Raw genomic sequence first — 26,261 nt, 5'->3', positions numbered from 1 at the left:
ACTAATGTCAGCTAATTATGCAAAATAAAAATACAAATATCAAGGACATAACATCCGATTTAATGATTGAATAAACAATTATTTTGGAGTAAATAACGTGTGCTGTTGCTTGTGTCTCCTCCAGGGCCATGCTGAGCGACATCGGCGACTACGTAGGTAAAGACATTCAAATATCCTGGTTACCCAATCTGGATGATCTCATGAAGGGCTATGCCAGGAACTTCCGCCCTGGGATAGGAGGTGGGTGTGAGATCTACTGCTGGTGGCGTTGGATCGCATTTCACCCCGCTGACATTTTACAGCCATCCTCAGCACAATAATGTCACTTTATTGCCCCCATTTGTTAGTCGCCCACAAACAATATGTTTGACACCATTGCTGAGAATGGCTGCAAGATGTGAACCATCCAATGAGCACGCAGGGATTTCTCAATCTCACAGCTTAACTCAGTGTTGCACAGTGAGCTCCATCATCCATCATCATCATCATCATCATCATCATTTTGTGTTGGATTATTAACACAATCAATCATCAAAATGAATGACCATCCAGGAGTCTTATTTGCTGTTTGTGTGCTGCCATTCTCCTCATTCAACTCACTTCCATCAACGAACCTACTCAAGAAACACATTGGATGAATATGAAAGTGAAACTTCATTTCTACAACACATTTGTGGAAGCAACATTACAGCATATTTAGGTGCATTTGTTGTACAAAGTGATGCACTTCATTCAAGTTGTCGTCATTCCGTAAAACAATGTGTGTGACATTTTGTATACGGTGGAACCTCGATTAGGTTGACCTACAGTTTTTCCAAAATGTTGTTTTTTCCCCCCCATTTAAAACAATTGTAAATAGTCTGTTCCAGTGTCAAACATTATGAACCGTACAGACATTTTTCTAAATCAACTCAACTTTCTTAGCTGTCATTTAAAGGCCTACTGAAAGCCACTACTACCGACCACACAGTCTGATAGTTTATATATCAATGATGAAATCTTAACATTGCAACACATGCCAATACGGCCGGGTTAACTTATAAAGTGACATTTTAAATTTCCCGCCACACTTCCGCTTGAAAATGTCTCGGTATGATGACGTATGCGCGTGACGTAGCCAGTAGAACAGAGGTATGAATCCTCCACTGAAGCCAATACAAAATAGCTCTGTTTTCATCTCTTAATTCCACAGTATTCTGGACATCTGTGTTGGTGAATCTGTTGTAATTTGTTCATTGCATTATGGAGAAAGAAGCTGAGCAAGCAAAGAAGAAAGTTGTCGGTGCGAAGCGGAGTACTTTGCGAGGGAAGTCAGCAACACAACACAGCCGGCGTTTCATTGTTTACATTCCCGAAAGATGCAGTCAAGATCGAAGAACTCGGACAACAGAGACTCTTACCAGGAGAACTTTGACTTCGATACACAGACACCTGTAGAGAACTGGGACAACACAGACTCTTACCAGGATTACTGTGATTTGGATACACGGACGCAGACGCGGTATCGTGAGAACGCAGCTGCGCTTCCAAACATTTGATCGCTTGCCCGTACGTGCGTGTCACGTACGCAACTTTGGGTAAATATATAAGCTTTATGAACCTTGGGTTAGGTGAACGGTCCTTTGGGCTGAGTGATTGTGTGTGTTGTGCAGGTGTTTGAATTGTATTGGCGGGTTATATGGACGGGAGCTAGTATACTAGCTCCTAGCTCCTAGCTATAGCTAGGAGCTAGGAGCTAGCATAACAAACACCTAGGTGTTTTTATGCGGGATTAATTTGTGGCATATTAAATATAAGCCTGGTTGTGTTGTGGCTAATAGAGTATATATATGTCTTGTGTTTATTTACTGTTGTAGTCATTCCCAGGTGAATATCAGGTCCCACCCGCCTCTCACAGCATCTTCCCTATCTGAATAGCTTCCACTCCCCACTAGTCCTTCACTTGCACTTTCCTCATCCACAAATCTTTCATCGTCGCTCAAATTAATGGGAAAATCGTCGCTTTCTCGGTCCGAATTGCTTTCACTTCTGGCCGCCATCACTGTAAACAATAGGGAACTTTGCGGAAATGTACAACTGACTACGTCACGCTACTTCCGGTAGGGGCAAGGCTTTTTTTGGTCAGATACCAAAAGTTGCGATCTTTATCGTCGTTGTTCTCTACTAAATCCTTTCAGCAAAAATATATGGCAATATCGCGAAATGATCAAGTATGACACATAGAATAGATCTGCTATCCCCGTTTGAATAAAAACAATTCATTTCAGTAGGCCTTTAACTGATTGCAACGAAATTGATATGAAAACGATAAAAAAAAAGGTTATTGAAGAGATTTCAGAACCTTTTACACATATCAGCAACCTGTCATTTCAAACAGATAATATTCCCAAATAATATGAAAATGGCAAAAACCGTACCGATTTATAAGACTGGAGACAAACACCAGTTTACAAACTACAGACCGGTTTCTCTACTTCCACAATTTTCTGAATTAATTGAAAAACTGTTTAACAACAGATTAGACGAATTCATAAATAAAAAAAAAACACTCGCAGACAACACTATTATGTTAGATCCACCATGGACTGGACTCTCGCACTATTATGTTAGATCCACTATGGACTGGACTCTCACACTATTATGTTAGATCCACTATGGACTGAACTCTCACACTATTATGTTGGATCCACTATGGACTGGACTCTCACACTATTATGTTAGATCCACCATGGACTGGACTCTCACACTATTATGTTAGATCCACTATGGACTGAACTCTCACACTATTATGTTGGATCCACTATGGACTGGACTCTCACACTATTATGTTAGATCCACCATGGACTGGACTCTCACACTATTATGTTAGATCCACTATGGACTGAACTCTCACACTATTATGTTGGATCCACTATGGACTGGACTCTCACACTATTATGTTAGATCCACTATGGACTGGACTCTCACACTATTATGTTGGATCCACTATGGACTGGATTCTCACACTATTATGTTAATCCACTATGGACTGGATTCTCACACGATTATGTTAGATCCACTATGGACTGGACTCTCACACTATTATGTTAGATCCACTATGGACTGGACTCTCACAATATTATGTTAGATCCACTATGGACTGGACTTTCACATTATGTTAGATCCACTATGGACTGGATTCTCACACGATTATGTTAGATCCACTATGGACTGGACTCTCACACTATTATGTTAGATCCACTATGGACTGGAATCTCACACTATTATGCTAGATCAACTATGGACTGGACTATCACTATTATGTTAGATCCACTATGGACTGGAATCTCACACTATTATGCTAGATCAACTATGGACTGGACTATCACACTATTATGTTAGATCCACTATGGACTAGACTCTCACACTATTAACTACATCCACTCGAAGTCCACATCTGCGGTCCCCTACAAGGTTTCTCATTCAGTTTTTTCTTACCCTGATGTGGGATCTAAGCCGAGGATGTCGTTGTGGCTTGTGCAGCCCTTTGAGACACTCGTGATTTAGGGCTATATAAGTAAACTTTGATTGATTGATTGATTGACAACCAATACAGAGCCAACATCTCAACATCAATGGCATTAATGGAAATAACGGAAGAGATCACAAATGCAATAGATAGTAAACAATGTGCCGCTGCAGTGTTTATGGATTCGACACAATTACTCATAGCATCTTTATAAACAAATTAGAACGGTATGGCATCAGAGGGTTGGTCTTGAACTGGGTAAGAAGCTACTTAACCATCAGGAAGCAATACGTGAAGCTAGGCGAACACAGGAGAGTACAACCTGACCATGTAAGGAGATGTTCGTGTGTAAGTGACCGGAAAACAACCTCTATAAGTTGTAATCTATAGAGGTTGCCTGCTCAGTGGCGTAGTGGTTAGAGTGTCTGCCCTGAGATCGGTAGTTTGTGAGTTCAAACCCCGGCCGAGTCATACCAAAGACTATAAAAATGGGACCCATTACCTCCCTGCTTGGCACTCAGCATCAAGGGTTGAAATTGGGGGTTGAATCACCAAAAAATTATTCCTGGGCGCGGCCACCGCTGCTGCTCACTGCTCCCCTCACCTCCCAAGGGGATGGGTCAAATGCGGAGGACACATTTCACCACACCAAGTGTGTGTGCGTGACAATTATTGGTACTTTAATTTCAATGTTGATGTGAAGGTAGACAAGGAGTCTCTCCTCCAGGATAGAGCTATCACTTTTGCATTCCAAAGTCTAAATTTATTGCCTCTTCTCATGTGAGAGTTAACCCAGTCCACATACGAATGTCCAACTAAGGCTCCTTAATTTATTATGGACTCAAGCATTATTTACTTAAACCCGGTGGTTCGCTTCCTCCAAGTTGAATATAAACATTCACCATATATAGAACATAATATGAGTCAATTAATTCACTTAAATATCATAAATGTTTAGTTCATCTTCTTGTATTATTCTTGTGGACTTATTTAGCCTGGTCCGATGACAAAAAAAAAAAGTGTATTGACTCGCGTAAACACTCGCTGAGCGTAAGTTTTCGGACATTTGCCAGCTTTCAAGGTTCCACTGTACGCCGCGTGAGTCCGTGCACATCCATACAGGCCTGCTTGTGAATGCATCACATGACCTCGCGCAGTGTCGTACACATGCATACTCTGCATGAGTCAAAGTACTACGACCAGTTGGAGTTTGACTTGACATAAACAATTAGAGCAGGGGTCACCAACGCGGTGCCCGCGGGCACCAGGTAGCCCGTAAGGACCAGATGAGTAGCCCGCTGGCCTGTTCTTAAAAATAGATCAAATAGCAGCACTTACCAGTGAGCTGCCTCTATTTTTTAAATTTTATTTATTTACTAGCAAGCTGGTCTCGCTTTGCTCGACATTTTTAATTCTAAGAGAGACAAAACTCAAATAGAATTTGAAAATCCAAGAAAATATTTTAAAGACTTGGTCTTCACTTGTTTAAATAAACTCATTATTTTTTTTACTTTGCTTCTTATAACTTTCAGAAAGACAATTTTAGAGAAAAAATACAACCTTAAAAATTATTTTAGGATGTTTAAACACATATACCTTTTTACCTTTTAAATTCCTTCCTCTTCTTTCCTGACAATTTAAATCAATGTTCAAGTAAATTTATTTTTTTTATTGTAAAGAATAATAAATTTTTTTAAATTTAATTCTTCATTTTAGCTTCTGTTTTTTCGACGAAGAATATTTGTGAAATATTTCTTCAAACTTATTATGATTAAAATTCAAAGAAATTATTCTGGCAAATCTAGAAAATCTGTAGAATCAAATTTAAATGTTATTTCAAAGTCTTTTGAATTTATTTTAAAATTTTTGTTCTGGAAAATCTAGAAGAAATAATGATTTGTCTTTGTTAGAAATATAGCTTGGTCCAATTTGTTATATATTCTAACAAAGTGTAGATTGGATTTTAACCTATTCAAAACATGTCATCAAAATTCTAAAATTAATCTTAATCAGGAAAAATTACTAATGATGTTCCATAAAAAGATTCGAATTAGCTAGTTTTTCTCCTTTTTTTCGGTTGAATGTCGAATTTTAAAGAGTCGAAATTGAAAATAAGCTGTTTCAAAATTTAATTGTCATTTTTTTGGTGTTTTCTCCTCTTTTAAACCGTTCAATTAAGTGTAAATATCACTAATTATTAATAATAACATAGAGTTAAAGGTGAATTGAGCAAATTGGCTATTTCTGGCAATTTATTTAAGTGTGTATCAAACTGGTAGCCCTTCGCATTAATCAGTACCCAAGAAGTAGCTCTTGCTTTCAAAAAGGTTGGTGACCCCTGAATTAGAGGAATGTGTGAAATGATGAGGGGATGGCAATGGATGATTCCTTAATGTTCAGCCTAAATAGCCTTTCTATTCAGCATCAGTTTGTGCCCTCCAGCCTTGCAGGTGTCCTCTATACTAATCATATGGCAAGCTGCAAAATGTGGATAATGCTGTGTGTGCGTGTGTGTGTAATGTGAGGCCGCGGCATCTCAGTGCTGTTTATGACGGCCCGCAGCGTGACGTGCCACTTAGCATGGTACAACCGGATCATGCCTATGCACTGTTGGAGATATAGGAGGCCTCGAAGGGAGCAAGGATGCAGGCTAAGCTTGCTCGGAAGGAGAGTTGCAAAAAGTGTTTGTTTTCCTGCTTTAACGTCTCACCCTGCAGGTCCGCCCGTGAACGTATCCATGGCTATCGAAGTGGCCAGCATTGATCACATCTCCGAAGCCAACATGGTAACGTCCAGCCTCTCCTCACCACACAGCAAAAATCACAAATATTGGATATTTTTAGTTTATCCCACTTGACGGCTTGGATAGAAGCAGTCACGTTTATTGAATCGTTGATGACTGTGAGTGGTAGTAAACACATGTTGCATTTGTAGGATTATAACATGTGCATTTATATCTATAGAACATCTATTTGTCTGTAAAGGCTAGAAAAAGGGTGTCAAACTCATTTTAGATGGGGGGGCCACATGGAGAAAAATCAACTCCCAAGATGGCCGGACTGGTAAAATCACGGCACGATAACTTAAAAATAAAGACAACATCAGATTGTTTTCTTTGTTTAAAGGCCTACTAAAAGCCACTACTACCGACCACGCAGTCTGATAGTTTATATATCAATGATGAAATCTTAACATTGCAACACATGCCAATACGGCCGGGTTAACTTATAAAATGCAATTTTAAATTTCCAGCCACACTTCCGTTTGAAAACGTCTATGTATGATGACGTATGCGCGTGACGTCAATGGTTGATACGGAAGTATTCGGACACCATTGAATCCAATACAAAAAGCTCTGTTTTCATCCCAAAATTCCACAGTATTCTGGACATCTGTGTTGGTGAATCTTTTGCAATTTGTTTAATGAACAATGGAGACTGCAAAGAAGAAAGTTGTAGGTGCGATCGGTTTATTAGCGGCTGGCTGTAGCAACACCAACACCAGGAAGTTGTGTTCTGTTTGAGCTGGATAGCAGACGCGCTACCGTGAGTACAGCTTTGGCTTCCAAACATTTGATCGCTTGCCCGTACGTGCGTGTCGCTATGTGCATGTCACGTACGTAACTTTGGGGAAATATATGTTTCTTGCCGACTCTGATGGCGGCCGGGGTGTCGTCGAAAGCTACAACGCCCGCCGCCGCTCCGTGGCTAAGTTAGCTTCAATTGTTAAGCTTCGCCAAGCTGGAAATTATTAACCGTGTATTTACATGTTCATGGTTTAATAGTATTGTTGATCTTCTGTCAATTTTGTTTCTATCTGCATTTGAGCCTGATGATATCACGTTAGCTCTGTAGCTAAAGAGCTTCGCCGATGTATTGTCGTGGAGATAAAAGTCACTGTGAATGTCCATTTTGCGTTCTCGACTCTCATTTTCAAGAGGATATAGTATCCGAGGTGGTTTGAAATACAAATCCGTGATCCACAATAGAAAAAGGAGAAAGTGTGGAATCCAATGAACCCTTGTACCTAAGTTACGGTCAGAGCGAAAAAAGATACACCCTGCACTGCACTCTAGTCCTTCACTCTAACGTTCCTCATCCACGAATCTTTCATCCTCGCTTAAATTAATGGGGTAACCGTCGCTTTCTCGGTCCGAATCTCTCTCGCTCCATTGTAAACAACGGGGAATTGTGAGTAATCCTTCCTCCTGTGACGTCACGCTACTTCCGGTACAGGCAAGGCTTTTTTTTTATCAGCGACCAAAAGTTGCGAACTTTATCGTCGTTTTTCTATACTAAATCCTTTCAGCAAAAATATGGCAATATCGCGAAATGATCAAGTATGACACATAGAATGGATCTGCTATCCCCGTTTAAATAAAACAATTTCATTTCAGTAGGCCTTTAAAAATGGGGCAAGCACATTCTGAAATTGTACAAATCAAAATGTTTTTTTTTATTTTTATTTTTCCCCCCGGTTAATAGTATATATATATATATACTTTATTTTTCGTTATTTATATTTTCTTTTTTAATTTTATTTTTAATTTTTGTTTTTTTTATTTATTCATTTATTTATTTTATTTTTTTCCCATTTGTTATTAATCAATCCAACAAAACAATACACAACAATACCATAATAATGCAATTCCAAAACCAAAACCAAACCCGACCCAGCAACATTCAGAATAGCAATCAACAGAGACATTGGGAAGACACACACACATGGGGCGGTATAGCTCGGTTGGTAGAGCGGTCGTGCCAGCAACTTGAGGGTTGCAGGTTTGATCCCCGCTTCCGCCATCCTAGTCACTGCCATTGTGTCCTTGGGCAAGACACTTTACCCACTTGCTTCCAGGGCCACCCACACTGGTTTAAATTTAACTTAGATATTGGGTTTCATTATGTAAAGCGCTTTGAGTCACTAGAGAAAAAGCGCTATATAAATATAATTCACTTCACAAACATGACACAAAACAATCCAAAAGCAGTCAAACAAAAATGAATATTATCAACAACAGTATCAATATTAATAACAATTCCAACATAGCAGTGATTAGAAATCGCTCATTGACATTATCACTACAGCCATTTATAAAAAATAAAAACATTAGAAAAAAAAAGAACAATAGTGTCACAGTGGCTTACACTTGCATCACATCTCATCAGCTTGACAACACATTGTGTCCAATATTTTCTACACAGATAAAATAAGTCATATTTTTGGTTCATTTAATAGTTAAAACAAATTTAAATAATGGATTCCATATTCCAAAATATGACTGATTATTATCTAAACTAAATGCAGTTTTTTTCTACTGATATCATCTCCATAGCTTGTGTGTACCAGTCAGTATGAGTTGGGCTATCAACATCTATCCATTTTTTTTATATTATTAAAAATATTAATGTTATTTATATTTTCTGAATAAATTATGTGATCATTTTCATCAGTCAACTCATTGGTGTTAATTTTCAATCTATCAAGATAAAAAAATTATATCAAAAATCAAATTACAGTATGTTATTTATGTAGTTTGATCATGTTCCTCGACTGATGGCGACATCTAGTGGACACATTTAGAACAGCTCTTTCTTTCATTCAAAAATTGCAGGTTAATTTTTATGCTTGGCTAACTCATCCCGCGGGCTGGATAACACCTGTTCGCGGGCCTGATCCGGCCCCCGGGCCGTACTTTTGACACCCCTGGGCTAGAATATGAATAAACTGCTTGGTCTCGTAAATAAATGAAAAAAGAGTAAATTAAGAAGGAATCATATTTGCCAGCTTATATGGGTGTTTTAGTCGTAAAATTAGGTAGTCCTTACATTTCAGCAAACATTTTCATTCCAGTGCATCTTCTTAAGGGACCATACTATAGCAAGGAAACTTGCAAATATTTTAGAGTAGTCAGTGTACAGCTTGCATGGCGGTAAAGGTGTACTACCCACTGAAACACAGCCAATAGTGTGTCTATAGCTGGTAAAACAATTGTGTCTTGCCTACAGTTAAGTATGGTGGTACTAGCGTCATGGTTTGGGACTGCATGAGTGCTGCTGCGAGGGGGGGAATATACATTCCGACACACGTGAGTAGCAGGATAATTGTGTCGGCGTTTTGGAAAAAAATGAATTCTAACACAAATGAGTAGCGAGATAATTGTTTCTGGGCCAGAGGGAAGTGTGGTGATAGTAGTGTCACAGTTTAGGGCTGCACGAGTGCTTCCGGCACTGGGGTGCCGTGGTTAAAAATGAATTCCAAAACACGTGAGTAGCAAGATAATTGTGTCTTGCCTACAATCACGCACAGTGGTAGTAGCGTCAGGGGTCTGGGGCTGCATGACATCAGCCATCACTGGGGGAGCTGCGGTTCATTGAGAGAAAACATGAATTCCAACACAAAAGGGCAGCGAGATAATTGTGTCTCGCCTACGATCAAGCGTGGCGGTAGTAGTGTCAGGAGCTGGGGCTGCATGAGTGCTTCCAGCACTGAGGATCAGCAGTTCATCGAGGGAAAATATGAATTCCAACACAAGTGAGGAGCATTATAATTGTGTCATACCTAGAATCAAGAATGGTGTCATAGCCTGGGGCTGCACGAGTGCTGCCAGCACTGGGGGTCAGCGATTTAATTGACGGAAAATATGAATTCCAACACAAGTGAGCAGCATTATAATTGTGTCATACCTAGAATCAAGAATGGTGTCATAGCCTGGGGCTGCACGAGTGCTGCCAGCACTGGGGGTCAGCGATTTAATTGACGGAAAATATGAATTCCAACACAAATGAGCAGCATTATAATTGTGTCATACCTAGAATCAAGAATGGTGTCATAGCCTGGGGCTGCACGAGTGCTGCCAGCACTGAGGATCAGCAGTCCATTGAGGGAAAATATGAATTCCAACACAAGTGAGGAGCATTATAATTGTGTCATACCTAGAATCAAGAATGGTGTCATAGCCTGGGGCTGCACGAGTGCTGCCAGCACTGGGTTGTCAGCGATTTAATTGACTGAAAATATGAATTCCAACACAAGTGAGCAGCATTATAATTGTGTCATACCTAGAATCAAGAATGGTGTCATAGCCTGGGGCTGCACGAGTGCTGCCAGCACTGGGGGTCAGCGATTTAATTGACGGAAAATATGAATTCCAACACAAGTGAGCAGCATTATAATTGTGTCATACCTAGAATCAAGAATGGTGTCATAGCCTGGGGCTGCACGAGTGCTGCCAGCACTGGGGGTCAGCGATTTAATTGAGGGAAAATATGAATTCCAACACAAATGAGCAGCATTATAATAGTGTCATACCTAGAATCAAGAATGGTGTCATAGCCTGGGGCTGCACGAGTGCTGCCAGCACTGAGGATCAGCAGTTCATTGAGGGAAAATATGAATTCCAACACAAGTGAGGAGCATTATAATTGTGTCATACCTAGAATCAAGAATGGTGTCATAGCCTGGGGCTGCACGAGTGCTGCCAGCACTGGGGGTCAGCGATTTAATTGACGGAAAATATGAATTCCAACACAAGTGAGCAGCATTATAATTGTGTCATACCTAGAATCAAGAATGGTGTCATAGCCTGGGGCTGCACGAGTGCTGCCAGCACTGGGGGTCAGCGATTTAATTGACGGAAAATATGAATTCCAACACAAGTGAGCAGCATTATAATTGTGTCATACCTAGAATCAAGAATGGTGTCATAGCCTGGGGCTGCACGAGTGCTGCCAGCACTGGGGGTCAGTGATTTAATTGACGGAAAATATGAATTCCAACACAAATGAGCAGCATTATAATAGTGTCATACCTAGAATCAAGAATGGTGTCATAGCCTGGGGCTGCACGAGTGCTGCCAGCACTGAGGATCAGCAGTTCATTGAGGGAAAATATGAATTCCAACACAAGTGAGGAGCATTATAATTGTGTCATACCTAGAATCAAGAATGGTGTCATAGCCTGGGGCTGCACGAGTGCTGCCAGCACTGGGGGTCAGCGATTTAATTGACGGAAAATATGAATTCCAACACAAATGAGCAGCATTATAATTGTGTCATACCTAGAATCAAGAATGGTGTCATAGCCTGGGGCTGCACGAGTGCTGCCAGCACTGGGGGTCAGCGATTTAATTGACGGAAAATATGAATTCCAACACAAGTGAGCAGCATTATAATTGTGTCATACCTAGAATCAAGAATGGTGTCATAGCCTGGGGCTGCACGAGTGCTGCCAGCACTGGGGGTCAGCGATTTAATTGACGGAAAATATGAATTCCAACACAAGTGAGCAGTATTATAATTGTGTCATACCTAGAATCAAGAATGGTGTCATAGCCTGGGGCTGCACGAGTGCTGCCAGCACTGAGGATCAGCAGTTCATTGAGGGAAAATATGAATTCCAACACAAATGAGCAGCATTATAATAGTGTCATACCTAGAATCAAGAATGGTGTCATAGCCTGGGGCTGCACGAGTGCTGCCAGCACTGAGGATCAGCAGTCCATTGAGGGAAAATATGAATTCCAACACAAGTGAGGAGCATTATAATTGTGTCATACCTAGAATCAAGAATGGTGTCATAGCCTGGGGCTGCACGAGTGCTGCCAGCACTGGGGGTCAGCGATTTAATTGACGGAAAATATGAATTCCAACACAAGTGAGCAGCATTATAATTGTGTCATACCTAGAATCAAGAATGGTGTCATAGCCTGGGGCTGCACGAGTGCTGCCAGCACTGAGGATCAGCAGTCCATTGAGGGAAAATATGAATTCCAACACAAGTGAGGAGCATTATAATTGTGTCATACCTAGAATCAAGAATGGTGTCATAGCCTGGGTCTGCACGAGTGCTGCCAGCACTGGGGGTCAGCGATTTAATTGACGGAAAATATGAATTCCAACACAAATGAGCAGCATTATAATTGTGTCATACCTAGAATCAAGAATGGTGTCATAGCCTGGGGCTGCACGAATGCTGCCAGCACTGGGGGTCAGCGATTTAATTGACGGAAAATATGAATTCCAACACAAGTGAGCAGCATTATAATTGTGTCATACCTAGAATCAAGAATGGTGTCATAGCCTGGGGCTGCACGAGTGCTGCCAGCACTGGGGGTCAGCGATTTAATTGACGGAAAATATGAATTCCAACACAAGTGAGCAGTATTATAATTGTGTCATACCTAGAATCAAGAATGGTGTCATAGCCTGGGGCTGCACGAGTGCTGCCAGCACTGGGGGTCAGCGATTTAATTGACGGAAAATATGAATTCCAACACAAATGAGCAGCATTATAATAGTGTCATACCTAGAATCAAGAATGGTGTCATAGCCTGGGGCTGCACGAGTGCTGCCAGCACTGAGGATCAGCAGTTCATTGAGGGAAAATATGAATTCCAACACAAGTGAGGAGCATTATAATTGTGTCATACCTAGAATCAAGAATGGTGTCATAGCCTGGGGCTGCACGAGTGCTGCCAGCACTGGGGGTCAGCGATTTAATTGACGGAAAATATGAATTCCAACACAAGTGAGCAGCATTATAATTGTGTCATACCTAGAATCAAGAATGGTGTCATAGCCTGGGGCTGCACGAGTGCTGCCAGCACTGGGGGTCAGCGAGTTAATTGACGGAAAATATGAATTCCAACACAAATGAGCAGCATTATAATTGTGTCATACCTAGAATCAAGAATGGTGTCATAGCCTGGGGCTGCACGAGTGCTGCCAGCACTGGGGATCAGTGATTTAATTGACGGAAAATATGAATTCCAACACAAATGAGCAGCATTATAATAGTGTCATACCTAGAATCAAGAATGGTGTCATAGCCTGGGGCTGCACGAGTGCTGCCAGCACTGAGGATCAGCAGTTCATTGAGGGAAAATATGAATTCCAACACAAGTGAGGAGCATTATAATTGTGTCATACCTAGAATCAAGAATGGTGTCATAGCCTGGGGCTGCACGAGTGCTGCCAGCACTGGGGGTCAGCGATTTAATTGACGGAAAATATGAATTCCAACACAAATGAGCAGCATTATAATTGTGTCATACCTAGAATCAAGAATGGTGTCATAGCCTGGGGCTGCACGAGTGCTGCCAGCACTGGGGGTCAGCGATTTAATTGACGGAAAATATGAATTCCAACACAAGTGAGCAGCATTATAATTGTGTCATACCTAGAATCAAGAATGGTGTCATAGCCTGGGGCTGCACGAGTGCTGCCAGCACTGGGGGTCAGCGATTTAATTGACGGAAAATATGAATTCCAACACAAGTGAGCAGTATTATAATTGTGTCATACCTAGAATCAAGAATGGTGTCATAGCCTGGGGCTGCACGAGTGCTGCCAGCACTGAGGATCAGCAGTTCATTGAGGGAAAATATGAATTCCAACACAAATGAGCAGCATTATAATAGTGTCATACCTAGAATCAAGAATGGTGTCATAGCCTGGGGCTGCACGAGTGCTGCCAGCACTGAGGATCAGCAGTCCATTGAGGGAAAATATGAATTCCAACACAAGTGAGGAGCATTATAATTGTGTCATACCTAGAATCAAGAATGGTGTCATAGCCTGGGGCTGCACGAGTGCTGCCAGCACTGGGGGTCAGCGATTTAATTGACGGAAAATATGAATTCCAACACAAGTGAGCAGCATTATAATTGTGTCATACCTAGAATCAAGAATGGTGTCATAGCCTGGGGCTGCACGAGTGCTGCCAGCACTGAGGATCAGCAGTCCATTGAGGGAAAATATGAATTCCAACACAAGTGAGGAGCATTATAATTGTGTCATACCTAGAATCAAGAATGGTGTCATAGCCTGGGTCTGCACGAGTGCTGCCAGCACTGGGGGTCAGCGATTTAATTGACGGAAAATATGAATTCCAACACAAATGAGCAGCATTATAATTGTGTCATACCTAGAATCAAGAATGGTGTCATAGCCTGGGGCTGCACGAATGCTGCCAGCACTGGGGGTCAGCGATTTAATTGACGGAAAATATGAATTCCAACACAAGTGAGCAGCATTATAATTGTGTCATACCTAGAATCAAGAATGGTGTCATAGCCTGGGGCTGCACGAGTGCTGCCAGCACTGGGGGTCAGCGATTTAATTGACGGAAAATATGAATTCCAACACAAGTGAGCAGTATTATAATTGTGTCATACCTAGAATCAAGAATGGTGTCATAGCCTGGGGCTGCACGAGTGCTGCCAGCACTGGGGGTCAGCGATTTAATTGACGGAAAATATGAATTCCAACACAAATGAGCAGCATTATAATAGTGTCATACCTAGAATCAAGAATGGTGTCATAGCCTGGGGCTGCACGAGTGCTGCCAGCACTGAGGATCAGCAGTTCATTGAGGGAAAATATGAATTCCAACACAAGTGAGGAGCATTATAATTGTGTCATACCTAGAATCAAGAATGGTGTCATAGCCTGGGGCTGCACGAGTGCTGCCAGCACTGGGGGTCAGCGATTTAATTGACGGAAAATATGAATTCCAACACAAGTGAGCAGCATTATAATTGTGTCATACCTAGAATCAAGAATGGTGTCATAGCCTGGGGCTGCACGAGTGCTGCCAGCACTGGGGGTCAGCGAGTTAATTGACGGAAAATATGAATTCCAACACAAATGAGCAGCATTATAATTGTGTCATACCTAGAATCAAGAATGGTGTCATAGCCTGGGGCTGCACGAGTGCTGCCAGCACTGGGGATCAGCGATTTCATCGAGGGAAAATAAGAATTCCAACACAAGTGAGTAGCATTGTAACTGTGTCATACCTAGAATCAAGAATGGTGTCATAGCCTGGGGCTGCACAAGTGCTGCCAGCACTGGGGATCAGCGATTTCATTGAGGGAAAATATGAATTCCAACACAAGTGAACAGTGATATAAATGAGTTCTGTACTACAATTAAATGGTGGTAGTATCACAGTCTGGGGCTGCATGAGTGCTGTGGGCACTGGTAATCAGCAGTTCACTGGAGGAAAAACCTGAATTCCAACAAAAATATGCAGCAACACCTTTGTGTCATACAGTACATACAAACAAGAAAAGTGGAGGTAGTAGTGTCACGGCCTGGGGCTGCATGAGTGCTGCCGGCACTGGGGATCAGCACTTCTTTAAGGGAAAATATGAGTTCCAATGCAAGTGAGAAGCAATATAATTGTGTTCCGGACTACAATAAAGTGGTGGTAGTATGCATGAGTGCTGCCGGCACTGATGATCAGCAGTTCATTTAGGGAAAAATATGAATTCCAACACAAGTGAGTGACAATATATTTGTGTCTTCCCTACATTTGATTGTTGGTAGTATCATTGTATGGGGCTGCATGAGTGCTGCCGGCACTGGGGACCAGCACTTTATTAAGGGAAATTATGAATTCCAACACAAGTGAGAAGCAATAGAATTGTGTTCTTGACTACAATAAAGTGGTGGTAGTATGCATGAGTGCTGTAGGCACTAGTCATCAGAAGTTCATTGACAATAAGTCTGAATTCCAACACAAGTATGCATCAATATAACTTTGTCATACCAATTAATCAAGAAGAGTGGTGGTAGTAATGTCACGGCTTGGAGCTGCACGAGTGCTGCTGGCACGGGGGATCAGCAGTTCATTTAGGGAAAAATATGAATTCTAACACAAGTGAGTGACAATATATTTGTGTCTTCCCAACATTTGTGTGTTTGTAGTAACATAGTATGGGGATGCATGAGTGCTGACGGCACTGGGGATCAGCACTTCATTATTGGAAAACATAATTATAGCAATATAATTGTGTCCTGGACTACAATAAAGTGGTGGTAGTGTGCATGAGTGCTGCTGGCACTGGTCATCGGCAGTTCGTTGAGGATAAGTCTGAATTCCAACACAAGTATGCATCAACATAACTTGGTCATACTAATAATCAAGAATGGTGGTGGCTGCATGAGTGCCGCTGGCACTGGTGATCAGCAGTTCGTTGAGAGAAAAAAAATACTAAATTTCAACACAAGCAAGCAGCGAGATAATTGGTTCATACATACAATCAAGTATGGTGGTGGTAGTGTCTTGGCCTTGGGCTGCATGAGTGCTGCTGGCACTGGTCATCAGCAGTTAATTGAGGATGAGTCTGTGTTCCAACACAAGGGTGCATCAATATAAGTTTGTCACACCAATAATCAAGAATGGTGGTGGTAGCATCACAGTCTGGGGCTGCATGAGTGCCACTGGCACTGGTGATCAGCAGTTCGTTGAGAGACAAAAAACCTGAAGTATGGTGGTGGTAGTGTCATGGCCTTGGGCTGCATGAGTGCTGCTGGCACTGGTCATCAGCAGTTCATTGAGGATGAGTCTGTATTCCAACACAAGGGTGCATCGATATAAGTTTGTCACACCAATAATCAAGAATGGTGGTGGTAGCATCACAGTCTGGGGCTGCATGAGTGCCGCTGACAATGGTGATCAGCAGTTCATTGAGCAGGAGTCTGTATTCCAACACAAGGGGGCATCAATATAAGTTTGTCATACCAATAAACAAGAATGGTGGTGGTAGCATCACAGTCTGGGGCTGCATGAGTGCCGCTGGCACTGGTGATCAGCAGTTCATTGAGAGAAAGAAAAAACTAAATTTCAACACAAGCAAGCAGCGAGATAATTGGTTCATACATACAATCAAGTATGGTGGTGGTAGTGTCTTGGCCTTGGGCTGCATGAGTGCTGCTGGAACTGGTCATCAGCAGTTCATTGAGGATGAGTCTGTGTTCCAACACAAGGGTGCATCAATATAAGTTTGTCATACCAATAATCAAGAATGGTGGTGATAGTATCACAGTTTGGGGCTGCATGAGTGCCGCTGGCACTGGTGATCAGCAGTTCATTGAGAGAAAAAAAAACTGAAGTATGGTGGTGGTAGTGTCATGGCCTTGGACTGCATGAGTGCTGCTGGCACTGGTCATCAGCAGTTCATTGAGGATGAGTGTGTATTCCAACACAAGGGTGCATCAATATAAGTTTGTCATGCCAATAATCAAGAATAGTGATGGTAGCATCACAGTCTGGGGCTGCATGAGTGCCGCTGGCACTGATGATCGGCAGTTCGTTGAGAAAAAAAAAACTGAATTTCAACACAAGCAAGCAGCGAGATAATTGGTTCATACATACAATCAAGTTTGGTGTTGGTAGTGTCATGGCCTTGGGCTGCATGAGTGCTGCTGGGACTGGTCATCAGCAGTTCATTGAGGATGAGTCTGTATTCCAACACAAGGGTGCATCGATATAAGTTTGTCACACCAATAATCAAGGATGGTGGTGGTAGCATCACAGTCTGGGGCTGCATGAGTGCCGCTGGCACTGGTGATCAGCAGTTCGTTGAGAGAAAAAAAAACTACATTTCAACACAAGCAAGTAGCGAGATAATTGGTTCATACATACAACCAAGTATGGTGGTGGTAGTGTCTTGGCCTTGGGCTGCATGAGTGCTGCTGGCACTGGTCATCAGCAGTTCATTGAGGATGAGTCTGTGTTCCAACACAAGGGTGCATCAATATAAGTTTGTCACACCAATAATCAAGAATGGTGGTGGTAGCATCACAGTCTGGGGCTGCATGAGTGCCACTGGCACTGGTGATCAGCAGTTCGTTGAGAGACAAAAAACCTGAAGTATGGTGGTGGTAGTGTCATGGCCTTGGGCTGCATGAGTGCTGCTGGCACTGGTCATCAGCAGTTCATTGAGGATGAGTCTGTATTCCAACACAAGGGTGCATCGATATAAGTTTGTCACACCAATAATCAAGAATGGTGGTGGTAGCATCACAGTCTGGGGCTGCATGAGTGCCGCTGACAATGGTGATCAGCAGTTCATTGAGCAGGAGTCTGTATTCCAACACAAGGGGGCATCAATATAAGTTTGTCATACCAATAAACAAGAATGGTGGTGGTAGCATCACAGTCTGGGGCTGCATGAGTGCCGCTGGCACTGGTGATCAGCAGTTCGTTGAGAGAAAGAAAAAACTAAATTTCAACACAAGCAAGTAGCGAGATAATTGGTTCATACATACAATCAAGTATGGTGGTGGTAGTGTCATGGCCTTGGGCTGCATGAGTGCTGCTGGCACTGGTCATCAGCAGTTCATTGAGGATGAGTCTGTGTTCCAACACAAGGGTGCATCAATATAAGTTTGTCATACCAATAATCAAGAATGGTGGTGATAGTATCACAGTTTGGGGCTGCATGAGTGCCGCTGGCACTGGTGATCAGCAGTTCGTTGAGAGAAAAAAAAAACTGAAGTATGGTGGTGGTAGTGTCTTGGCCTTGGGCTGCATGAGTGCTGCTGGCACTGGTCATCAGCAGTTCATTGAGGATGAGTCTGTATTCCAACACAAGGGTGCATCAATATAATCTTGTCATACCAATAATCAAGAATGGTGGTGGTAGCATCACAGTCTGGGGCTGCATGAGTGCCGCTGGCACTGGTGATCAGCAGTTCGTTGAGAGAAAGAAAAAACTAAATTTCAACACAAGCAAGCAGCGAGATAATTGGTTCATACATACAATCAAGTATGGTGGTGGTAGTGTCTTGGCCTTGGGCTGCATGAGTGCTGCTGGCACTGGTCATCAGCAGTTCATTGAGGATGAGTCTGTGTTCCAACACAAGGGTGCATCAATATAAGTTTGTCATACCAATAATCAAGAATGGTGGTGATAGCATCACAGATTGGGGCTGCATGAGTGCCGTTGGCACTGGTGATCAGCTGTTCGTTGAGAGAAAAAAATAACATAATTTCAACACAAGCAAGCAGCAAGATAATATGTTAATACATACAACCAAGTATGGCGGTGGTAGTGTCATGGCTTTGGACTGCATGAGTGCTGCTGGCACTGGTCATCAGCAGTTCATTGAGGATGAGTGTGTATTCCAACACAAGGGTGCATCAATATAAGTTTGTCATACCAATAATCAAGAATGGTGGTGATAGTATCACAGATTGGGGCTGCATGAGTGCCGTTGGCACTGGTGATCAGCAGTTCGTTGAGAGAAAAAAAAAACTGAAGTATGGTGGTGGTAGTGTCATGGCCTTGGACTGCATGAGTGCTGCTGGCACTGGTCATCAGCAGTTCATTGAGGATGAGTGTGTATTCCAACACAAGGGTGCATCAATATAAGTTTGTCATGCCAATAATCAAGAATAGTGATGGTAGCATCACAGTCTGGGGCTGCATGAGTGCCGCTGGCACTGGTGATCAGCAGTTCGTTGAGAGAAAAAAACCCAGAATTTCAACACAAGCAAGCAGCAAGTTAATTGGTTCATACATACAACCAAGTATGGCGGTGGTAGTGTCTTGGCCTTGGGCTGCATGAGTGCTGCTGGCACTGGTCATCAGCAGTTCATTGAGGATGAGTCTGTATTCCAACACAAGGGTGCATCGATATAAGTTTGTCATACCAATAAACAAGAATGGTGGTGGTAGCATCACAGTCTGGGGCTGCATGAGTGCCGCTGGCACTGGTGATCAGCAGTTCGTTGAGAGAAAGAAAAAACTACATTTCAACACAAGCAAGCAGCGAGATAATTGGTTCATACATACAATCAAGTATGGTGGTGGTAGTGTCTTGGCCTTGGGCTGCATGAGTGCTGCTGGCACTGGTCATCAGCAGTTCATTGAGGATGAGTCTGTGTTCCAATGCAAGGGTGCATCAATATAAGTTTGTCATACCAATAATCAAGAATGGTGGTGATAGTATCACAGTTTGGGGCTGCATGAGTGCCGCTGGCACTGGTGATCAGCAGTTCGTTGAGAGAAAAAAAAAACTGAAGTATGGTGGTGGTAGTGTCATGGCCTTGGACTGCATGAGTGCTGCTGGCACTGGTCATCAGCAGTTCATTGAGGATGAGTCTGTGTTCCAACACAAGGGTGCATCAATATAAGTTTGTCATGCCAATAATCAAGAATAGTGATGGTAGCATCACAGTCTGGGGCTGCATGAGTGCCGCTGGCACTGGTGATCAGCAGTTCGTTGAGAAAAAAACCCAGAATTTCTACACAAGCAAGCAGCAAGTTAATTGGTTCATACATGCAACCAAGTATGGTGGTGGTAGTGTCATGGCCTTGGGCTGCATGAGTGCTGCTGGCACTGGTCATCAGCAGTTCATTGAGGATGAGTCTGTGTTCCAACACAAGGGTGCATCAAAATAAGTTTGTCATACCAATAATCAAGAATGGTGGTGATAGTAACACAGTCTGGGGCTGCATGAGTGCCGCTGGCACTGGTGATCAGCAGTTCGTTGAGAGAAAAAAAAAACTGAAGTATGGTGGTGGTAGTGTCGTGGCCTTGGACTGCATGAGTGCTGCTGGCACTGGTCATCAGCAGTTCATTGAGGATGAGTCTGTGTTCCAACACAAGGGTGCATCAATATAAGTTTGTCATGCCAATAATCAAGAATAGTGATGGTAGCATCACAGTCTGGGGCTGCATGAGTGCCGCTGGCACTGGTGATCAGCAGTCCGTTGAGAAAAAAACCCAGAATTTCAACACAAGCAAGCAGCAAGTTAATTGGTTCATACATACAATCAAATATGGTGGTGGTAGTGTCATGGCCTTGGGCTGCATGAGTGCTGCCAGGCACTTTTTTGGGAAAAAACATGAATTCCAACAAGATGTTTCTGGCTAATAGTCTAGTGGCGGTTGAATCATGATGGGGCTGCATGAGTGCCGCTGGCACTGGGGATCAGCAGTAAACATATACCCCTATACAAGCTGTACACAGACTACTCTATAAAGTACATTTAAATTAATTTCTATTGTATTGTCCCAGGAAAGGATTACATGTATTAATTGCTGTAATGTGAGTTACTGTAACTAAGTACACTTCAATCATCAGTTAAACCACAAAGGTTCTATTTCAAGACCTAGACCAAGACTGTTGGTGCATCTATGACTCAGGCATGTGTGTGTGTGTGTGTGTGTGTGTGTGTGTTCTTGGCAGGAGTACACCATGACCGTGTTCCTGCGCCAAAGCTGGCACGATGACCGCCTGTCCTACAACCACACAAACAAGACGCTGGGATTGGACAGTCGCTTCGTGGACAAGCTCTGGCTGCCCGACACCTTCATCGTCAACGCCAAATCCGCTTGGTTCCACGACGTCACGGTGGAGAACAAACTCATCCGCCTGCAGCCCAACGGGGTTATTCTGTACAGCAGCAGGTAACATGGCTGCTTTTAAAAAAAAAAAAAAAAAAATGTTTGGGGAGAACTCGAGCGCACAGATGTCCCTCATCCCCCGTTATTCACGCCACGACGGGCGAATAAACAGGGTTACCACGGCAACCGCTGGAGTTTTTACTTCGGTCTTTAAGCTGGTACCTCGAACTCCGCACACTCTTTACTGTCTTTCAAGCTGACATTGCGAGGACTGGAGGAAATCCAACTGGAAATGCGTGGTTGTAGACTACCACAATGTATTCCAGAAGGCAGCTGGCAATGTGCATTGTGCACTGCAAAAAGTCAGTGTTCAAAAACAAGAAAAAAAAAATACAAAAATTAGGGGTATTTTATTTGAACTAAGCAAAATTATCTGCCTATAGAACAAGAAAATTCGGCTTGTCAAGACTTTCCAAAACAAGTAAAATTAGCTAACCTCAATGAACCCAAAAATACCTTAAAATAAGTATATTCTCACTAATAACAAGTGCACTTTTCTTGGTAGAAAAAAAAAGACCTTTTTGCTCAATATGTTGAAAAATATTCTTAAATGAAGTAAATGCTAGTGCCATTATCTTGACATAATGATATGCGCTCGGCATCATGATTTTTTTTTTCATGCTTGAAGTAAGAAATTATTACTTTAAAAAGTTTTATACTTGTGAGTGTTGATGACACAGCTTTGCATCAGTTGATATTCTAGTTTCAAGCATGTTTTACTCAATATACTTCCTGTCAATGAGAAAGGACGCAAAGAAAAAAAGCTCCGCTTCTGCTACCGGAGTTTTTGTTAAGTCTGAAGATTTTGACCACTGATTTGACCACTGATTTGCGATCACAGCCACAGGAGAGTCACCTGGCATCTTCGATCTGATTTTGGTCAGTTGAGAGGCACTGATACGCTGAAATAAGGCGAGTGGAAGAGCCGTTAGCCTCAAACCAAAGGCGCCTCCCGCAGTTCAAAGCGGTTGCCTAGCAACCAAAAGTTACGGCGAGTTTACAGCTGTTTTAAAGTGATCCCGACGTCGCAGAGTGATACAAGTTGACAGGCTGACACCTCAAATTGATCTCTGAACGGCGCAAAGTACGAAATTGTTGAAAAAACAAGTTAAAAGTGCCGCAAGTCGCTAAAGAAGTAACTGCCCTTAAGACATAAGGCACTGACGTCAGTGACTGCCGCGATGCCAAAAGTTAAAGGATTGACTGGAAAGACTGATTTGAAGCTGGGCACAGGACATGATGGGATTCAAGAAGGGATACTACAAAAAATACTCCAGGAATTTAAAGAAGAAATGATAGAAAAATTGGAAAAATTGATTGATGGATGGAAAGAGGGTATGAAAGAAATGAAAGAAGAAATTAAAGAAATGAAAAAAGAGAACAACTCCAGAAATAAAGAAGCCACTGAAATGAGCAAACAAATGAAGATCCTTCAAGAAGACAACAACATGCTGAGGAACATCATAGATGAAATGGATCAGGATAAACGAATGAATGATATCATTGTGACAGGGCACCGAATTAAACCAAGATCCTATGCGAAAGCTGTGAATAATGAAGGTGAACCTGATGAAATGGATATGGTCTCAGCAGAACAGCAAGTGGTCAACTTTCTGCAATCAAAAGAAATTGAAATTGACATTAATACCATCGAAACATGCATCCCACTGAACGGAAGAAACAACAACGCCACTCCAGTCGTACTCGTGAAACTCGTAAACAGAAAATCTAAAATGGCATTGCTGAGACAGGGAAAGAAGCTGAAGGGAACAAATGTGTACATGAATGAGCATCTCACAAAACGCAATGCTGGAATCGCCAAGAAAGCACGCGACTTGAGAAGGCAGGGAAAAATCCAGGGAACTTGGAGCGCCAACTGTAAAATCTACATCAAGCTGAATGGAAGTCCAGAAGCAAGAGTAATTGTTGTTAACAGTTTTGTTGCATTGTTGCCGTCCTACTCAGAGTTACGGTGAATAGTTAAAAACACAAGTTTAGTTTAGTTGAGTTTAGTTTATTAAGGATCCCGGTTAGTCTACACCGCAGTGGAGCCTATTCTTCCTGGGGTCCAGGCAAAAAACATCCCACAATCACAAAACCAAAGGTTACAATGCAGTACAACATGATCAATAATAAAATGTTGTTGTGGAAGTCGCTTCCTAGCAGCTCCACTGTAGACGCGGCACAAGAGCCAAGCGTGCAGGTTTAACAAAGTTTTAATGTTTGACACAAGATTTTCCAAAAATGTCTTTCAGCATGTCGTGACGTTGCCGTCACTCCCAATCCTCTCTCTCCCCTGCTCCCGGCTGCTTACTGTTAAAGACAACAGATGATTAGATGAACACGTACCACCTGTGAAATCTAATCACTCGCCAGCTGTGTCTCGCCGTCAGCACATGCCCCTGCCCCCTGGTGCTCGTCTTCAGTACCATGGACAGCGGCGGTGACTTTTCCTCCTACAAGCAGCGCTGACTACACTTTCCCTCCACAGTTGTAACACAAAAATAGCAACAACAAAAAACAAAAAAAACCCAATAACTTCGAGTTTACATAATAATGTTCATACCAAAGCTAAAAAAAACAATATAAAAATAGATATATAATTTTGCAAAAATAGAACAAAGAACCAATAGCCTATAACAGTGGTTCTCAACCTTTTTTCAGTGATGTACCCCCTGTGAACATTTTTTTTAATTCAAGTACCCCCTAATCAGAGCAAAGCATTTTTGGTTGAAAAAAAGAGATAAAGAAGTAAAATACAGCACTATGTCATCAGTTTCTGATTTATTAAATTGTATAACAGTGCAAAATATTGCTCATTTGTTGTGGTCTTTCTTGAACTATTTGGAAAAAAAGATATAAAAATAACTAAACACTTGTTGAAAAATAAACAAGTGATTCAATTATAAATAAATATTTCTACACATAGAAGTAATCATCAACTTAAAGTGCCGTCTTTGGGGATTGTAATAGAGATCCATCTGGATTCATGAACTTAATTCTAAACATTTCTTCACAAAAAAAGAAATCTTTAACATCAATATTCTACCAATATTAAATTTATGTCCACCAAAAATCTAGCTGTCAACACTGAATATTGCATTGTTGCATTTCTTTTCACAGTTCTTTTTGACAGACATTTTTAAAAAATCTCAAGTTCCCATTGGCATACCTTCAAGTACCCCCAGGGGTACGCGTACCCCCATTTGAGAACCACTGGCCTATAATATACACATTAGTGTACCAAAGACAAACAATAGGTGACGAAAAAGTACCATCCATCCATTTTCTGCTGCTTGTCCCATAATCAATAAAATAGTCAATATTCAATAAAACCAGTCATGACATTTGCTAAAATCTAGAATAATCTCTTTCCACAGTACTTCTTCTCTTAGTCTATTCTTAAAACCCACTCTGCTGGTGGTTGATACCAGATATTGTGGAAGTAGCGCTGAGTAGTTGTGTCTTATTTATAGGCTTAAAAAAGAGGCTTAAAAAACAAAACAAAAAAACAGCAAAACTTTTTGTATTAAGTTTGTATTTGTTTTATTTCCATTTGTTTTTGTCACAATTTTATTTTTTGTTTGTTCTAAGTCTGTCTGATGTTTTTAATTGTTTCATATCAATTTTGACTTTTGTAATTATTACACTTTCGACTTCCTTTTTATTGTCATTCAAATTTGGACCTTACAGTACCGATAAGAACATAATTTAGTTGCATTAGCTCAGTGGTTCTCAAACTTTTTTTGTCATCCCCCACTTTGGACAAGGGGGAGTTTTCAAGCCCCACCTACCCCCATCGCCCCAACAGAACGCTAATGCCAAGCTTAACATTTTCAAATTTATTGAACATCAAGTTGATGTTATAACATCAAGTTTTATACATTCAAACTCAATAACATAAAATAACATCAAGTTCAATAACAAATAAAATAACTGTGCAGCTGTGGTATAACTTGCGTCAAGTTCAATATCAAATAAAATAACTTGCATCAAGTTCAATATCAAATGAAATAACTTGCATCAAGTTCAATAATAAATAACACAAAAGTGTTATAACTTGCATCAAGTTCTATAATAAATCAAAAAAAGTGTTATAACTTGCATCAAGTTTAATAATAAATCAAAAAAAGTGTTATAACTTGCATCAAGTTCAATAATAAATCAAAAAAAGTGTTATAACTTGCATCAAGTTCAATAATAAATCAAATAAAAGTGTTATAACTTGCATCGAGTTCAATAATAAATCAAATAACTTGCATCAAGTTCAATAATAAATAAAACAAAAGTGTTATAACTTGCATCAAGTTCAATAATAAATCAAATAAAAGTGTTATAACTTGCATCAAGTTCAATAATAAATAAAAAAAAAGTGTTATAACTTGCATCAAGTTCAATAATAAATCAAAAAAAGTGTTATAACTTGCATCAAGTTCAATAAGAAATCAAATAACTTGCATCAAGTTCAATAATAAATCAAATAACTTGCATCAAGTTCAATGATAAATAAAAATAAAAGTGCTACTTTGCAATGTTTGCAAAAAAAA

At 41.3% G+C, this 26,261-nt stretch overlaps 1 protein-coding gene across 1 annotated transcript in view; it reads left to right on the top strand.

The window, feature by feature from the left end:
• gabrd (gamma-aminobutyric acid type A receptor subunit delta) overlaps positions 1-26,261 on the top strand; it is a 99,789-nt gene that overhangs the window by 51,428 nt on the left and 22,100 nt on the right. The window contains exons 2-4 of the mRNA XM_062054509.1: positions 125-240; positions 6,226-6,293; positions 21,497-21,717. Of these exons, the coding sequence (XP_061910493.1) occupies positions 125-240; positions 6,226-6,293; positions 21,497-21,717 (405 nt within the window). The remainder of the gene's footprint in view (positions 1-124; positions 241-6,225; positions 6,294-21,496; positions 21,718-26,261) is intronic.

Source organism: Entelurus aequoreus, linkage group LG07 (genome assembly GCF_033978785.1).
Source record: "Entelurus aequoreus isolate RoL-2023_Sb linkage group LG07, RoL_Eaeq_v1.1, whole genome shotgun sequence".
Classification (NCBI taxonomy): Eukaryota; Metazoa; Chordata; class Actinopteri; order Syngnathiformes; family Syngnathidae; genus Entelurus; species Entelurus aequoreus.
Note: the sequence above shows the minus strand (reverse complement) of the source record. Positions and strands in the feature narration are given on the sequence as shown.